A 19273-nucleotide genomic window follows, 5' to 3' on the forward strand; every position below is an offset into this window, starting at 1 on the left:
TATACACACACGCACAGGTACATACACATAGGCTTAGCTTACTTTTTTTCTTCTTTCAGTGCTGCTGACTGAGGATGGTGTGCCGGGTCGACAGCTGCTCACTCCCCGCTGCGCTCCCTCTCCCTCCAGCCGGCGCGCTCTGTCTGGGTGCAAGTGCTGTCACTTCCTCCCAGTATCCTATATAACAGGGGTCTGGTCGCGGTCTTAGACGCCCGCGGCGCTTGACCGGACAACTGTTTAGCGATACCCATCGGGTGGCCCTAAATGCTTAAGCCACCCGACGGGTAAATTGCAGCGGAACCCCAATTATTTTCTTGCGGAAAACTAGTTGGGAAACGCTGGGGTAATCCATAAATTGAATACTGAAGAAGAATTTTGAAAAAACAGGGACAGTGCCCTAAAATCATTATTGTTCTGCTGGATTTAGGATGGTTGTCAATGATACAGTTGAGAGATTATTAAAGATTTATATGGAGGAGACAAGAAGTGTGCATGTGTCTGAGATGCAGGTGTGTTAATTGAGGAGCAGGAAAGAAAAAGGGTCTGAAATGGAGAATAGGGTGAGTGAAAATGGGGTCGGGGCACCTTTAGAACCGTTACTTGAATTTTACTAAGGATTACTCACCCAAAGTAAAAAACAAACATTTTTTAAATGGTTTTAAAAACTTTGAGGTATTGCAGCTAGCTTTGCATTTTACATGAATAAGTTCAAGATAAGCTAATTTTAGGTATGTTTGTTGTTGTTGTTGTTTTTTTTTTTTTTGTTTGTTTTTTATGCTGAAAATAAATATATTTTTTATCTTTACAGGTGTTGATTTATCCAAAATTGAAAGGCGCCCCAATGTAGCAAATTTTCTGTTGAGATTAGATTTTGAAAAAGATGTGAGCAAAGTCCTCTTTTTCTTGAAGGATGTTGGCTTAGAAGACAATCAGCTTGGTCAATTTCTAACAAAGAATCCTTTCATTCTCAGCGAAGATCTGGACAATCTTCAAAAAAGGTATTGTGTAGTTAAAACTATAATCTGGGGGTAGTTATATAATAATAATAATAATAGGTCACTATCTGTTAACTCTCATGATTTGAATAAAGCCAAAAACCTAATACGGCTAGCTAAGGGTCTTTTTATGGATTCTTATTTCATGCATTCTTGTCTTTTATACTTCCACCTATTAAAATGACACTCTAGAGGCCAGAACTACTTAAGCTGTCATGCTGCCAGAACAATGTCCCTAAGCTGAAGTGGTTATGGTGTCTACCGTGTCCCTTTAAAATTTCTCTATAGGATAATGATTAAGTAAATATGCCAAACCTACTTTTTAATTATTTGTTTCAAAAATTCATATAACTAAAGTAAACACACTCCAATGTTCTTCAAACAGAGTATATGTTTGATGTTTCAGTTCTGCTCCTTTAAGTGTTCTTATGACATGAATAGCTGAATTCGGAGAATGTGGATAACCTATAAAGGTTTCATGTGCTTCAGAAGACGTTGGTCAACAAACACTATGTGGAGATAGAGAATTAAACACATGTCATTTCTTGATGTTCCCAATTTTAACTTGTCCGGGGACCAGGGTGTAATTTGCACATTTGATGTTTGGGGAGATATTAGAATTTGATACAAGAAGATAAAGGGGGAGAGACTCTAATCCGGTTAACCGCATAAAAATACTGTGTTTATTTAAACCTAAGGGGAGGACAGCGAGTACTAAATTCCATTTTTAAATACCTTGCTCCTAGACATGTATATTCATAAACAAGATAAATAAAAGTCTATGCTGCATTTTCTTGTTGGCAAAAAAATGTGGTTTGGTTAAATGTGCTTGCAGGTGAATGCTCAACTTTGACTATAGAATGTAGGTCCTGCGTGTTGTGGAGATCTTGTGACTCAAAATAACACATTGTTTTTCTTGAAATTAGTGGGTGAGTATTCTTCAGCATAAAATGTTCAACTTTTTCTACTTCCTTCCTCCTTAATTTGCTCACTTTGAATCTTTGCTTAAAATCTGATTCAGATGAAGGGAAATAGCTCTGCATAAAACTACACCTATATTTCAAACCAAAATAATACCTGCGATCTTTTGTGCTTTCAGAAGAAATACAAGTTTTCTTGTGCATTCTTAAAGTACCATAACCACCGTACTACAGTATTATGGTGCTTAGAATGTCATTTAAAATACTCTGTGAAACTTGTGATAGTTATTTGACTTCCTGTACTTCGCAGTGAAAACAGTGATGTTAATATTTATGGGCACAGTGTGTGTGTGTGTGTGTGTGTGTGTAAGAAGAATCATTGATGAATCAGACCTTTTGTGGTTATTTGTCAAGATAAAACGGAAAATATCAAATTATTATACAAATGTTGGCAGAGATTGTTGATACATGAAAAATGTCAAAATGCCTATTTGAAGAAATGAAAATTGTATATACTTTTGTGTAATGATATTCGATTCAGTAACCACGGAAAACTCCATCAAGGTGCCATAACCACTCATATATTGGCATCTTGGGGTAGAGGAGAAATATATATGTATTTTTTGTTTTAAATGGCTTATCCAGAAAGCAAAGTAGTCCCTCCCTGCAGAGGCATATCCGGGCATGTGGTGCATCCACACATGGAACACCTATGGTGTTCACTTGTATACAGGACTCCTTTTTATTCTTAGTCTTCTGTTCGCTATCGCTACCTTTTCTTCATGCGGACTACACATCTTATAAGCTTTCATTTCACAATTGTTGTATGTTTTCAATGCTGCCTTGTGAGATGCCTAATTTCTGCCATTCATGCTTTTTTAGCCAGCCACCGCAAATTTGTGGCTGCACCATAGCAGTTAATGAATCTCTACCAAAATGTGATATTAAATATAAAATACTGCATTGGATGAGGTGTGTGTCTAGCTGTGGTTAAAGAAACGTATATTATTTTTTCATTACTAAAGTATTACAAAAAACTGAACTGTGAGAACTTGGTTGGGTCTTTCAGTATCTGTTCTTTTCCGAAATGGACATTTATTTTGTATTTTTTTGGTTTTCTAACTTCTATGCAAAAGAGATTATCTACACGGTAGAAACCGCTTTGATTTCAAAATATCCGTAACAATCCCAACTATATGGGTTAGTTCCTATAATGCCTGTCATGCAATGATTCTCTATTAAAATAAGAAAGCCGACATGGAGCTATAAAACGTTTAGAGATATACTGCCTTGTGAGTCACTTGAAAATTAACCGACCTTCCACAATGGAATCTTTAAAATTCTAGAATCCGTTTATCAGTTAACCTTGACATTCAATGCAAGCTGAATTCCATTTTCCTCCTATCACTAAAGTCTGATTTTGCCTTTTGTGTTATGTAGCAGTTATTGCTTTACCAATAACCCCTTCTAATCTGACTTATAGTTCCATTATAGCTTTATTCTTTTTTTATTTAATAGTGGGCCCCAGTCTAAAGAAATCCCATATCCCTAACTTCCCAGGTATTATCTGTTATATATCTTTAATTTAAGTCTACTTGATTGCTCGCAAGTCTAATTAAACACTTGGAACAGGGGATGGCAAATAAACGTAAAGCTGGTCAAACATCCAATATAATATAATAGCTTAAAAAGGCAGTCCTAACTTGAACAAGCATACAACAAATGGCTACTGCTGGGATCACTGGTACAATGTAGTAATACAACACACTGCAGGAGAACCAGGCATACAATGTAAATTTGAAAAATATTAACTTTTTTTTTTTTATTTAATTTTTTTAAAGCACAACCCACAGCTAAATTGTATGTATGGGTTCTGCAAAAATCAAACTTGTTACAGTTCTGCTGTAACCCATTTGCAACAGCTTAAGTGTATTGTACACCTCTGCCACATTTGTACTTTGTATAAATGGACCCAGAATTTCGGGGGCTTGACCCAGACATTCAATTGGAAGTGGATGCATTAATTAATTGATGGGGTTTTGTTTATAGGCGTTTAAATGCCTATTTAAAGGGACATTATAGTCGCCAAAAGAATGTTCGCTTCATGAAGCAGTTTTGGTGTATAGATCATGCCGCTGCTCAGTTCTCTACCATTTAATTGTTGAATCACTTTGTTTATGCAGCCAAGTCACACTTCCTTGCATGTGACTTACACAGCCTTCCTAAACACTTCCTGCAAAGAGTCATTTAATGTTTATACTTCCTTTATTGCAAATTTTGGTTCCTTTAAGGAGTCACATGCTGTGTTGACTTCCAGCACTGCATGTAGCATATGATAAAGTCTTCGGACAGACTTTAAAAATGGCTCCAGCTGCTAGAGTGGAGCCCCCAGTATCCAGTGATACCTGGGACTCCCTGGTGTGTGCAGGGATGTAACTACGCTCACAATGCATGGGGATTTAAATGCCTGTTTGCAATGCTCACTTGGGGATCTGCAACCAGAGGATAATACAGTCTGGGGCCACTAATTCTGGCCTTAGCTGACAGAGTGGAGCCGAGTTACCAGAAGAGGATCGGTTCCTGCTGTTAAAATACTTACTTTAAGTGAAGGACAACCATGACGGATTATTTCCGCCATGCGTTCTTAAGGGGTTAAGGGGGCATTATGAGCTACTAACTACTACAGCATGATCGCACAGTCCCACAATTTAATATCACACCATTTAAAAAAGCTTGATATAAGAGTGAGTCTTTCCAGTGCCAAGGGATAACCTCTATCTTAACCCCTTAAGGACCAAACCTCTGGAATAAAAGGGAATCATGACGTGTCACACACGTCATGTGTCCTTAAGGGGTTAAAATTAGGCAAAGATAGCTGCAATGTCCCCTCAGTTTATTTTGTTTTGGCATAACGTGTAATTCTTCACCAATACTGATTTAGGATAAACCTATTCATTGCTTTTGCTTATTAGATCAATAAATCACTTACCTTTGCTCAGAAACCATTTCTACTAACTGCTTGCCAAAGATAATGTAACCAGGAAAAATTAGTTTGCAATCTGTTCACCTTTTCCTAGTCCTAGAATGTAATGTCTGTAACATGAAAGATTTTTGTTAGAAAAATAATTTGTGGTTAAAAAGAGAAATAAAAGTGCTTCCTATAATTTGCCTTGACAGTTTAGATTGTATGCGAGGACAATGTATACATGCTTATAATGAGAGAAAATTATTGTAAATATTGATCCATTTTCCTTATTCCTCACTAGCCGTGGCAGCGTTAATCATTGGGTATTACACAAACACTAGTAAAACTGTAAGGGCCAAGTAAAGGAAATTACTATTAGAGAGAAACAGAATTGGAAATAGAATTACCGTACCAACCTGAACTGAGAAGCAGAAGTAACATACAAACAAACAGTAATGAAAGTGAAGTATTCAAAAAAGACCAGTAGCTCTACAAGTGCTCACAAAAGTCAAAGGAACCTCTGCAGCTCAGGAGGTTGAGACAAATCTCATGGATTGAGCCATGATGGCATTGGATCATGGTCAGCTCCATAAGCTTATGATGTTGAAATATCAATCCACTTCTAGAACTTTGAAATAGATGCAGCTTTTCCTTTGAGTTACCCTATGCAATAATGATCTGCTGTGAGCTTTTCCTCCAGGATGTTGAGTAGTTGATAAGGACATTGAACCAAAGCCAGTTTGTGCCTTGTCTTCTTCCATAGAGGGAGACTGGAAGAATTGAGGAGCAATGACCTCTTGGTTAAGGTTATATAGTGATATTACCTTCGGTAAAAAAAATGAGGCATAGGTCTTAGGAAACACCTTATTTTGGAAGAAAGTCATAAAGAGTTCATCTGAGGAAAAAACTCTAATATCAGTAATACATCTGGCAGAGGCAAGAGGCACCATTACAGTCTTCTATCCGAGCAGAGTTAAGTTTGCTTCCTACAGTGGTTCTGTATTTATCTGTGTTTATTCCATTCTAGGAAACATTTTGGTCTTTAGCTGCTGGCTCCACGTTCCCTCCGGTGATTGATATATGATGCGGTTGCGTTGTTGTCCAATTCTGCAAACCCACTTCCCCTATAGATAATTGTGGGAGTGGAGCAAATTTGAGAAGACTGCTTGAAGATCCCTGATGTATGGCAGCAGCAAATAGGTTGCCTAAGTGCACCCCCCAAACCTATAGACTGACATTGAATGTGCCCAATGTGAATTGTCCAGTATATTTCTTTCAGTGGAAAGCCCAGAATTAAGTTGTAAAGATCAAGCCTTTAGGTGTTTTTTCAGAACATTGGGAATGGTAATGAGTGTGTCCCAGTGGTGTTTGTTAGGACTTAAACAGCTAAGAAACTACCTCTGAGGTGCCATTGTGCCCATCATACTAAGTCTAGCGTGGATGATCGTGTTCTGATTTGTACAAAGGCCGATGCTGCTTCCATTGTTGTCAATGATTTCAACTGTTTTAACTGTACTTTGGACTCAACTGTGTTTTAGTTCACATTCTGAAGGATGTTTTCCTTGGTTGACTTGAGTTGGCCTTTCTTCTGATTGATCTGCCATCCAAAGCAAATATTACTCATTTGGCATAGAGCTATGCATTTTCACATTTAACTGATACAGACCTGTGTGTCTTGTACTACTCTGTTATACGTTGTATTCTATACAAAAAAAAAAAAAGAAGGAATGACAGGAGGATTCTCTTGCCGAAATAAACAGATATTCAGAAAGAGCTATGCAGACATTATAACTAGTCCATGGAACAATACTGATACGAAAATGGAAATGCATGGGATTTAATATGCTGGCTGAAAATGCAAAAAGAAACATAGTAAAATTAAAGGAAAAGAGGAAGGTAACGCCAATAAATATATGTACTGTTAAATATATATAAAAACCTAAAATACCGTATTTTTCGCTCCATAAGACGCACCTCACCATAAGACGCACCTAGTTTTTAGAGGAAGAAACCCAGAAAAAAAATATTCTGAACAAACTGTCCCATAGTGTTTCTTACTATGGGACAGTTTGTACAGAATATTTTTTTTCTCCCCTGTCCCATAGTGTCCCCCCCTCCCATAGTCTTCTCCTCTCTCCCATAGTCTTCACTCACCCCCTCCCCATGGTCTTCACCCACCCCCTCCCATAGACTTCACCCACCCCCTCCCCATAGACTTCACCCACCCCTCCCCATAGTCTTCACCCACCCCCTCCCCATAGTCTTCACCCACCCCCTCCCCATAGTCTTCATCCACCCCCTCCCCATAGTCTTCATCCACCCCCTCCCCATAGACTTCATCCACCCCCTCCCCATAGACTTCATCCACCCCCTCCCCATAGACTTCATCCACCCCCTCCCCATAGACTTCATCCACCCCCTCCCCATAGACTTCATCTCCCCCCTCCCCATAGACTTCATCCCCCCCTCCCCATAGACTTCATCCCCCCCTCCCCATAGACTTCATCCCCCCTCCCCATAGACTTCATCCCCCCCCTCCCCATAGACTTCATCCCCCCCCTCCCCATAGACTTCATCCCCCCCTCCCCATAGACTTCATCCCCCCCCTCCCCATAGACTTCATCCACCCCCTCCCCATAGACTTCATCCACCCCCTCCCCATAGACTTCATCCACCCCCTCCCCATAGACTTCATCTCCCCCCTCCCCATAGACTTCATCCCCCCTCCCCATAGACTTCATCCCCCCCTCCCCATAGACTTCATCCACCCCCCCAGCCCCCATAGACTTCATCCACCCCCCCAGCCCCCATAGACTTCATCCACCCCCCACCCCCCATAGACTTCATCCACCCCCCACCCCCCCATAGACTTCATCCACCCCCCACCCCCCCATAGACTTCATCCACCCCCCACCCCCCCATAGACTTCATCCACCCCCCCACCCCCCCATAGACTTCATCCACCCCCCCATAGACTTCATCCACCCCCCACCCCCCCATAGACTTCATCCACCCCCACCCCCCCCATAGACTTCATCCCCCTCCCCATATTCTTCTCTCCCATACTGTCCCCCTCCCCTTGTCCCATAATTACTTACCTGTCTTGCAGCGTTGGCCGGCAGCACAGGGCGCACCGCGGTAGTGGAACTTGAATTTCATGTTCCGGTTTCCGGCGGGACTGAAAGGAAGTGCGCACAAGCTGAGTGCGCACTTCCTTTCAGTCCCGCCGGAAACCGGAACATGAAATTCAAGTTCCACTACCGCGGTGCGCCCTGTGCTGCCGGCCAACGCTGCAAGACAGGTAAGTAAAGCTTCATATTCGCTCCACTTTTGAGGGGAAAAAAAGTGCGTCTTATGGAGCGAAAAATACGGTATGTAATAAAAATATCAGATATGGAAAAGGGTATTCTTCTTAGAAAAAGCAGAAAAAAATCCCAATGGTACAGTATATCTCACAGAGCTTAACTGAGTAAAAGATAAGGGTAAGTCTTCTCACATTTACCAGATCTATGAGCAGCTCTAGTGTAGATGGTGTAAAGTGGTATTATTCCCACTTCTAGGATATATGGGGTAGACTTAGTTCTCAGGTATCACAACAGTATAGCAGCAAGAAGACTCAAGGGGACAAACAAAATAGGACAAAAATAGTGCTCTCTGTATGTATTGTACTACCATTTAATTGAGCATGCTAACTGCTCGGTGAATAGGGCACAGGTTTTATAATCCCCACTTTTGATTCTTTGGTGAGGTCCTAATTGGAATAAATGAACTGGATGTCAGGCAAATTAAATAATAAAATATATTACAAGAAATAAAAAGGAAAGTGGTACAATCTTGGTGTAAAAGTAGCTAATATTCCTTTATTAACATACAATTAAAAATAATGTTCCACAACGCATTTCACCACGCAGGGCTTTATCAAGTAAAAATCCTGTGTGGTCAAAGGCGTTGTAGAACGTTATTTTTTATTCAAATATGTACTGAAGAACAGAAAGCTCTGTCAGATCATTTTGTAGAGCAAATGCAAAAACAGAGGGTCTAGGGGTTTTTAAAATTAAAATATGTATGCGTATATATACATTTTTGGGTTGTTTTGTTTCACCTTCAATTTTTGTAAAAGACAAAGGAGAGACTTGCTAGCTTGGTAAAAATCATTTCAATACTGAAATGTCTGCATTCTTATAAACATTGTAAAATAAATAGACTTTATATTTTTATTTTTATGAAATTATGGCATTTCTTTATGGAAATTAAATAAAAAATAATTTGTAAAAGGTCATATTGAGACACAAAAAGATGACTGTTCCTAGCAATAAATTAAAAAAGCCTTTGATGTCGCAAAAAAAAGTAGCATCATTTGCTTTTGACAGCATCAACAATTTAGTTCCAATACAAAATGTAACTCCTGACAGCCATCATTTCAGGGGACTGCGGGATATCTACCTCAGTAGTGGCTAGGAGAGGTGGATTTCCTGTGGTATTTAGCTAGCCTGTCTTGGAAAATACACAATCACAAAGATTAACATGTACATGTCAGATTTGTTTGGCTACTATTTCAAACAGTGTAAATGTTGGTCATTCAATAAATATACTACTACAAAATAATTAGCACGTCAACCATAATCTACAGTGCAGATAAAGACTGCTTAATTAACACTCTATGTCTATTATAGTCATCGTAAAAACCCACCACTTGTCCTTTTCAGATGACCACTGATTTGTCCTGATAGAATCCTCAATAATGTAGCACAAGCTATCTCTATATGAATGTCTAAGGTCTACCAGGCAACTATATTACATACCTGTTGATGGTATGCTTTCTCCAGAACATCTCGCTTATGGTCCCATCATGTAATAAATTGATATATCTGACTGGCATATATTTCATGTTCTGACAACACTTCCAAAAACTCCTCCACCCAGGTCGTTAAACCAGTTTCTTATGCCCTCACAACATCTGCCAAATTTTGTACAGAGCTGTTATTATACAGAGCGCAGATCTGTGAATGCAACACCTTTTTTTTTTTTTTTTTTTTTTTTTTTTAAAGAGACAACAAATTTGACAGCCGATAAGATCCACTTGGAGATCATTCCTATTTAAAGCAAATAGGTTATTTTGTTTCTTTCTCAAGAATGGTGAATGTCTTTCCCAAGCTTTTTTTGGATTTTTTAATGGTCTGCATTTTATGATAGGAGGCTGATGAGTGATGGACTAGCTTCAATATAATACAGGAGCTGAGGAACTTTTTTCATTTTTCGTCACCCTCTGCACTTGGAATCTTTCCCATTGATGTTCATTACGATTAACAATTCCTTCATGGGAAGCGTAGTGTAGTTTTTTATGATGTGAGGCTGTTACTTGATGGAATAAGGCATCATCTTGTTTATCAGTTTGCTTCCAGAGATCTTAAGAACATTGTAAAAGAGAGACAACATAGTCTGTTAAGCACTGACTAATTTAGAAAAGAACCAATTTTTCCTTCAGTTAATGTGGAATGGAAAGTTAAAAAAAAAAAAAAAACAACAACCCTGTTGCATTCCAATACGTGTTTTGAACTCTACTTGAACACTATTGCATTTGGAATACAAACCTTAATTCCTAATACTATAGTGTTCTCTTCTGCCTTTAGTTCCTAGCCCAAACTCCCAAATCCAAATTTAAAAAAATGGAGAAAAAAAGGGCTCTACTTACTTTTCTTTCCAGAACACAAGCCCAGTTCCTGCAGCTGATTGATCTGCCTTCGGAAAGTCACGCTGACCTTTTCTCGTCTAATCCATTGCACCCATTGCTCCTTATAGAGAGCATTGGGTCGAAATGTGTATGCAAGCCAAGTGCTGCGCTCCTTCAATCAAATGTAGGTTAGCTGTGAAAACAGAGTTTGACTCCGTTATCACAGCAGCAGCTCCTCTAGTTGCTGTCAGGAAGATAGCCATTAGAGGCATATTTTATCCTGCAGTGTAGGCATTGCCATATCTGCTAAACAGCAGTGTTTAAGATTGCAGGGTTAAAACTAAAGGACCACTGCACCCAGACGACTTCATTGAGATAAAGTGGTCTGGGTGCCAATAATGGTCCTTTTACACATTTTTGGTCTACTCATTGTGAATCCATTTAGGTGAGTTTCCGGCAGCAATCTTTGCTGAATCACCAGCTTTCTAAGTCTATATAAGGTAAGCCTTGCTGTTCCAGGTTGCCGTCCAACCCCTAATAAAATAATCAATATCATTTTGCACGTCTAGAAGAACAAGGAAGAATGAAGGGGTGCATCAATCTCTATTGTTAAGCAGCAGTTTTAAAGATATATTAAATTTTTTTTCTTTTGATTGGCTACTTTGTTTTTACATTTGAAAGATTATAAATGTTTGGGATGTGTTCTATACCTGTTGTGGAAACCATGAAATTTGTAGTTAAATCTCCGCACGAGAGCATCAAATATCTAGCCCTTACAGACAACCATCTGCTGGAACTATGAAAAGGGATATAAAGAAAGATATTTCTTTTTTATAGAGAACGTGACAGTAGAATGATATATCCCCTCTGGGAATCCCTCCATCATCATACGAGATTTGTATATTCCAACCAGACCTAGGTTTATAAAAAAGAAAGCAATGTTAGCAAAACCACAAACATTTATACATACATACATTTAAAATATATATTTTTTTTATATATCAATAAACCATCACTGCAGGATAAATATTTTGAAGAAATTGACAAATCTAAAACTTAGACCGATAAAGATTAAGATGAGGATGAATCCTTTTGGCACCCCAACAGAAGGCTTGATTTTTATGAGCCAGTGAATGTTCTGGTTTATCGAGGCATTTTACTTAACCACAGTCAGTGTTGGTAGGCGATGGGAGCAGAAATGCAATGTGAAACTGGTGTCCCTGCTAGGCACTAAGCATTTTTCATATATACGGCAGAGGAATACACATCTCCTTTAATCTGTGAAATTGAGGGTTTATGGACATCTAGTGGAACATTTATCTTACTACTCAACTTGATTGCTCTCCACCTCACCACGTTCAATGTGGAGGAAGAGTGGGGCTTTATATCGGGAACCGAGATTAATAAGTATGGTTGGCCCTAGAAAACCATTTCAGATTATTGGACACCATTCTGGAGACTGTGACATGAAATGTCGATTTGTTTTTCTCAATGTATATGCATCCCCCTGCAATGTAATTTAAAATAAATGTTTTTGAGTTTTAAAATTAGTTTTGTCACTGCAAGTAAATTTACTAGTTTACCTGTGAGTTTCTCCTAGAAAATAAATATCATGCAGTCATGTCAGAGATAGATATAGAGATAATACATGCAATGGTGAGGTTCCAAGCCCTTGTTAGATCTGGGTATGCCAAACCAGAGTCTCTTCTCTCTGGCCGTAATTAGGTATAGATCAGGAAAAGGTACATATATCTGTGTATAAGCTCCAGAAAATTGTAAGTGGCATTTCTCTTATTTCGCCTCACCACCTATATAATATACTACACTATATTCTGTTTTCTGGGAGCCTAACATTTTTTTGCAGTATCTTAGTTGTTCCTAGAACTGCACTCATTTAGACAGTGGTCTCAGATGTTACACCTCAGATATATGTATACTTTATATATGTATATAATATTTATGCAGGTGTTTGAGAGCTTTTCAGACTATATTTTATTTTGGAATATATAGTAGTGGAATTTTGTAAATGTTTATTTTATTTATGTGCCCTTTATTTTTTTTCAGGGTTGCTTACCTGAGGATCAAAAAATTCAGCAAAGAAGCCATTAGCAGTATTGTTGCACGAGCTCCCTATTGGCTGAACTTTTCAGTAGAGAGACTGGATAACCGTCTAGGCTTTTTCCAGAAAGAACTCGGGCTCAATGCGGAAAACGTGAGACTGTGATTTGATTTCCTGATATATGGGCTCTAATATTTGAGTTTAAAGCCTATTAACTGCCTATATTTTTTAAATGATACCCCGTGGGGGTGATCTATCAAAGCTTTTGTTTCTAAAAAAAAAGTGGTCTAAAGTAGAACAGCAGAACACTTTTACATTTTTGCACCACTTTTTAGAACACAACACTTTGATAAGTTTCCATTATTGTGCCCTTTCTTTAACGCAGGATTCTTCACTGATAAAGCTGTTTTTCTCCATTTAAAAAAAATATTTTATATTTAGCAGGTGTTACAGGTATGTCAAGAAATAATAAAATAAAACCGTAAACTATAACAAAATAAGCATTTATTAAACCAATGCAATAGAGTTAAAATATATAGCAGTAGCATTCTCAGAAACTCCGCAGCGTAGAGAACTAGGGCCAGTGAACCCTGTCTTCATTTTTACTTAAATAGAGACGGTAATGCAAGAAAGTGAGAACAGAAAAAAAAAAAGTAAAAACAAACAATACAAATTTATATTACAGCATTTTGTTTTAATATTTTTACAGAAGTTTATCTTCATTCAGTAAGATGCAAATTTACAATAAACCAGTAGGATATCGGTGTTTGTTTTAAAAATGTGATCCATTCTTATTCTTGTGTGTGTCCAATGTTACAGTTTTACAGGAGCATTTACATTGCAGTTTGTGTGTGTGTGTGTGTGTGTGTATGTGTGCGTTCATAAGTGGTATATTATTATACTATGCATAATTGAATTTTATAAGTAAAAATTATGTGTTTCAATTATAGACTAGAGACTTGATAACTCGCTTTCCAAGAATGGTGACTGGAAGCCTTGAACCTATTCGGGAAAATCTGAAGGTAGGGCACGCACACACTTTTTATTTACGAATACTACAGTAAGGCACATAATAAGAACCTGTTATCCTGTTATGTGTGTTTTTTTTTGTTTTTTTTATTGTTGCCAAAACCACACTAGTTTCATTTTGTTTTAACTGTTAACATGAGCACCTGACTTTGTTTATTTTTCTGTTACTGTTTTTACATATTTTGAAATCTGTCTAACTGATTTATGCCCAAGCAAAAAAAAACAAAACAAAAAAAAGAAACCTATTACAAAAGCTTGTTTCTTCCAACGGTGCATATTTAAAAAACAAAAAAATAAATAACAAAATACTACGAAATATCAATAAATAATTGCATCTTCCCTTTATCTACTTGTAATGGAATTTTAGAACCAATACCCCATTCTTCTTCAAATATTATGGTGACTTACTGACAATGGGTAAAAGATAATCTTTAGGGATGTTTATTGCCTACTTTGGGTGATTGTACTGACCAAGATTGGTTTGGGTACATGCAAAAGCATTAGGTAGATGAATCATACCAAAGTGAGAAGTGGGACCCCTAGTGGAAGAAGTTATTTGTAAAGAATGTTTTGTTTTTTTCCATCAAGTTTATGCTTTTTTTTCTAACTTGCATACAATTGGAATTGTCTGTTATGTTGTTTTCCAGGTGTTTGAAATTGAGTTGGGCTTCCGTAAGAATGAAATACAACATATAGCATTGAGGGTTCCCAAAATCCTCACCAACCATAAGAACAGACTTACAGAAACGTTTGATTATGTGCACAATACAATGGGAATCCCTCACCACATGATTGCCAAATTTCCACAGGTATGGTATTGTGATGTCATAAAACAAGATTATAAGATATCCAATTCTACATAGACGATATATGAGCATATAGGTATCCAGGAGCTTTTAACATATACTAGATAAATACTATATATATAATATCAGAGAGTGGATATAAATATTGGATGTAAATGTCAATATAATTTCCAAAATTCTAAATCTCTTAAGAAATCCAGGAAACAACCAATAAACAGTTCCTTAATCTTATAGATCAACCATACATAAAAGTTCAAACCGCAGATAAATAAGCGGTTAGTGCAAGCACTAAAAATGTTCTTATATCTTATATCATATATAGTCCGTGAACATATATCATAAATAACCTCTTATGATAACCTCTGATATTATATATATATATATATATATATATATATATATATATATATACGGTATAGTATTTATCTATTATATGTTAAAAGCTCCTGGATACCTATATGCTCATATATCTGTAAGTCTCTATGGGATCTGGTGAAATCCTATCTTTTCCAGTTTCAGAGCTTTTATCCTATTCTTTCTCTTATTCCCTCTCTTATAACCTCTGATAGACACATTTTTTGACTATCAGGACTAATTTCTACATAGACGATACCTAGATACCAGGTGTCCTATTTGTTGTGATAAACATTCCTGCATGTTGCAACCCTAACCTTTCTAAGTGAATGCCGTTGTGCAGACCCACAGGGATCTGTATTTGGACCCATTCTCTTTAATATTTTTATTAGTTCTATTGCAGAAGGTCTTGATGGTAAGGCATGTCTTTTTGCTGATGATACTAAGATATGTAACAGGGTTGATGTTCCAGGATGGATAAGCCAAATGGAAAATGATTTAGGTAAACTAGAAAAATGGTCACAGTTGTTGCAACTGACATTTAATGTGGATAAGTGCAAGATAATGCATCTTGAACATAAAAACCCAAGGGCAGAGTACAGAATATTTGATAGAGTCCTAACTTCAACATCTGAGGAAAGGGATTTAGGGGTGATTATTTCTGATGACTTAAAGGTAGGCAGACAATGTAATAGAGCAGCAGAATTGCTAGCAGAATGCTTGGTTGTATAGGGAGAGGTATTAGCAGTAGAAAGAGGGAAGTGCTCATGCCATTGTAAGAACACTGGTCAGACCTCACTTGGAGTATTGTACGCAGTACTGGAGACCGTATCTTCAGAAGGATATTGATACTTTAGAGAGAGTTCAGAGAAGGGCTACTAAACTGGTTCATGGATTGCAGGATAAAACTTACCAGGAAAGGTTAAAGGATCTTAACATGTATAGCTTGGAGGAAAGACGAGACAGGGGGGATATGATAAAAACATTTAAATACATGAAGGGAATCAACACCGTAAAGGAGGAGACCATATTTAAAAGAAGAAAAACTACCACAACAAGAGGACATAGTCTTAAATTAGAGGGGCAAAGGTTTAAAAATAATATCAGGAAGTATTACTTTACTGAGAGGGTAGTGGATGCATGGAATAGCCTTCCAGCTGAAGTGGTAGAGGATAACACAGTAAAGGAGTTTAAGCATGCGTAGGATAGGCATAAGGCTATCCTAACTATAAGATAAGGCCAGGGACTAATGAAAGTATTTAGAAAATTGGGCAGACTAGATGGACCGAATGGTTCTTATCTGTCTTGGTTCTTATTCTATGTAAGTGATGCAAAATAAATCCTCCCAGAGTGTTCTAAGAACTAATTCGAATAATTTAATGTTATAAACGAAAACACGACAAAACAGATGTGGCTGTTCATGTCAGGGAAGTTAAATCTTGTTTAGTAGTGGACAATTAATCAATTTCTTTATATTATTAGTTTTTTTTTCTCAGACTTGTGTGTACTTTTTTTTTTTTTGTCTAGCTGTGTGTGTTTTATACCTACCTTTACTGTACTTCACACCTTAGTAAATGCTTCAGTATTATTTACTAGATTGAAAAGTGGGGAACCGTCTTTCACAGAAATTATATATAAATGATATTTATAACATTTGAATTTTTAGATACATGGGGGATTCTCAAATTTTTTCAATCAATTTACATAATCCTGGAAGTTAATTATTTAAGTATATTGGGTGTACGCTGGCTGTTATGGTAAGTCGGGCCCAGCCTGTCATGAGAATTTGTTTTAGCTTACCTTGGCTTTTTATTAAAATTGCAAGCCAGAAGATAGATGAGCAAGATACTTTTTTCAGTAGTTATTTTGCCTGCTGGAAATGTAAAGCCCAATTTTATCCTTGTGCAATACATATCAAACATGTTATTTGCTTGGCAAAGCTCTGCACAGGTTGACATTCTAATGTTGTAAGATGTAGCACTAACTATCTAGCGTTTGGTCACTCTTATCGCAAATCTGGTATTATCTGTTTATATATAAGATATACATTACAAACTATTTTTTTTTTCTCCAGGTTTTTAATACAAAGCACTTAAGGCTGAAGGAGAGACACCAGTTTCTTACATTTCTGGGAAGGGCGACGTATGACCCATCGCAACCCAACTACGTGTCTCTAGACAGATTAGCATCTCTGCCTGACAACTTGTTTTGTGAAGAGGTTGCCAAAGCAACAGTTGAAGAGTTAGAAACGTTCCTAAAAACACTTTAATTAAATTATTTATTCAAACCAGTTTGAAGAAAGATTATTTTATTTATGTTTGCGGACATTCCAAGTACCATTAACACTGTGTTTTATTTTGATCTATTTTTAATCACTAAACAAAAAACTGGAAAAATCCTCTGCAGTCAGAGTACACTGTTGACATTAACCACCACCTGACATTGTGAAAGAGAAGTCCTGATGGAGCTGCAGAACAATGCAGTTAATTCTGATGCAGCAAACTATTGTTGAGTAGTGATTTTAAAGGGTTACTTTAAACACCATAACTACATCATTGATTTAAAGTGGTCATGGTGGTTAGACTCTGTATGTGCAGTGTTTCACTATGAAAGGCATCACATACAGAGAAAATGCTCTTTCTTGTCAGAGATGTAACGCTACCCCCTGCACCTTAACTAGAGCATCATTAGCCAGACCAGTTCCAGGTTGCTTATGTCTGTAACGTAATTAAATTGCTTTGTCTGCACACACATGTTGGCAACAGATAGCCAATGGTGGCATGGCCACCCCCTCCACACTGCTCGCATCCTCCCTAACATACCTCCAGCAAGGGGGCGTCAGAGGAGGGAGATCAGGCTGCTAGAGAAAGTTGGTCTTCATGCTTAAGTGAAGGTACGTTGTTTTTTTGTATATTTTATTATGTTTGGTTTTATTTTTTTTTTTTTGAGGATGTGGGGGGAACATACCAGTAAGGTTTGCTCCACCCAAAAAAAGTTTTTTTTATTAACTCTTTAAATAGCTAGGCACACAGAAAACTACAGTCATATAGGGGTTGAAATCTCCCTAGAAAATCTAGAGAAGGGGATAGGAGTAAGATCCCCCTCTCCTAGTACTTGTGTCGTGCTTAAAATCCATAATTGGTTATAGTGCCTAGAGTCCCCTGGCACTGTCCCTCCATTTTCAAGAAGTTTAACAACAAGTAATAGTCTCTGGCCTCCCACAACCTTTCCCCCACTGGAGGTATGGCTCAGGCAATACCAATTTATACCAGCAATGGGCGCTGTGATGAGCGTTTACAATGCTGAGCTGACAGTCTCAGACAATCACAGACACTCATTGGTGCTCAATCTAATACTTCATGGTTGGTTATTAGGTGTACTAGATATGGATCAATACAGACATGGTGATAAAAAAGAACTTACAGGTGTATACCAGCTGACCAAAAAGAGAAAGTATACAGATAAAGAAATGTAGCATTTAGTATGGATATCTTGTCATTTATCTACCTCATTGCATCCCAATCCACCATTTCTCTGATTGCTTAATGTTTTACTATGTGTAGTTACTTTGGAGAGGACTGACTGATTAGACTAGCAGTGATAACATCGATATTCTGGAGGGCATTTTTAAAATGTTATCAGTAAGCACTGGCACAGTGTAGTCGGTCCACTTCATACTAAGTCAACTGTACAGTGGCTAAGGGGACAGGAACACTGCACTCAGACCTCTTCAATGAGATGAAGTGGTCTGGGTGCCTATAGTGTCCATTTAAGTGCTACCTAAACAAATAAACAGCAATAATATTTCAACTTTGTAACTGTCACGTTTATTCATTAAAGGACCCCTATAGGCACCCAGACCACTTCAGCTTAATGAAGTGGTCTGGGTGCCAGGTCCAGCTAGGTTTAACCCTTTTTGCTGTAAACATAGCAGTTTCAGAGAAACTGCTATGTTTACCTATGGGTTAATCCAGCCTCTAACGGCTGTCTCATTGACAGCCGCTAGAGGGGCTTCCACGCTTCTCACTGTGATTTTCACAGTGAGAAGACGCCAGTGTCCATAGGAAAGCATTGAGAATGGTTTCCTATGGACTGGCTGAATGCGCGCGTGGCTCTTGCCGCGCATGCGCATACAGCCAGGGACGTCCGAAGAGGGTGGAGAGTCCCAGCGCCGTTGGAGCCCGGCGCTGGGAAAAAGGTAAGGCATTAACCCCTTCCTCCCCCTTCAGCGCTACGGGAGGGGGCACTATAGTGCCAGGAAAACGAGTATGCAGCTCCAGGCCCAGGCCCATGGAATAGGCCCATTTAAAAGAATTTTTTTTTTTTTTAACTTACTAGTCTTGGGTTTGCCACCTGAATGGTATTTTACCAGCACAGCCGGTATTTGGGGCTGCCTGGCCGTGCCAGTATTGTAGTAATACCAGCAATACAAATGCAGATATTTTTCTCAGTATAAATGGAGATTACTCTGCAA

General features: G+C 38.1%; 1 protein-coding gene across 1 annotated transcript in view; it reads left to right on the forward strand.

The window, feature by feature from the left end:
- The window catches only part of MTERF3 (mitochondrial transcription termination factor 3), a 44344-nt gene extending 27255 nt beyond the window's left edge, over positions 1-17089 (forward strand). Inside the window, exons 4-8 of the mRNA XM_063451222.1 lie at positions 809-998; positions 12616-12763; positions 13561-13632; positions 14287-14448; positions 16874-17089. Of these exons, the coding sequence (XP_063307292.1) occupies positions 809-998; positions 12616-12763; positions 13561-13632; positions 14287-14448; positions 16874-17068 (767 nt within the window). The 3' untranslated portion in view covers positions 17069-17089. The remainder of the gene's footprint in view (positions 1-808; positions 999-12615; positions 12764-13560; positions 13633-14286; positions 14449-16873) is intronic.
- The last annotated feature ends 2184 nt before the right edge of the window (positions 17090-19273 follow it).

Source organism: Pelobates fuscus, chromosome 4 (assembly GCF_036172605.1).
Source record: "Pelobates fuscus isolate aPelFus1 chromosome 4, aPelFus1.pri, whole genome shotgun sequence".
NCBI lineage: Eukaryota > Metazoa > Chordata > Amphibia > Anura > Pelobatidae > Pelobates > Pelobates fuscus.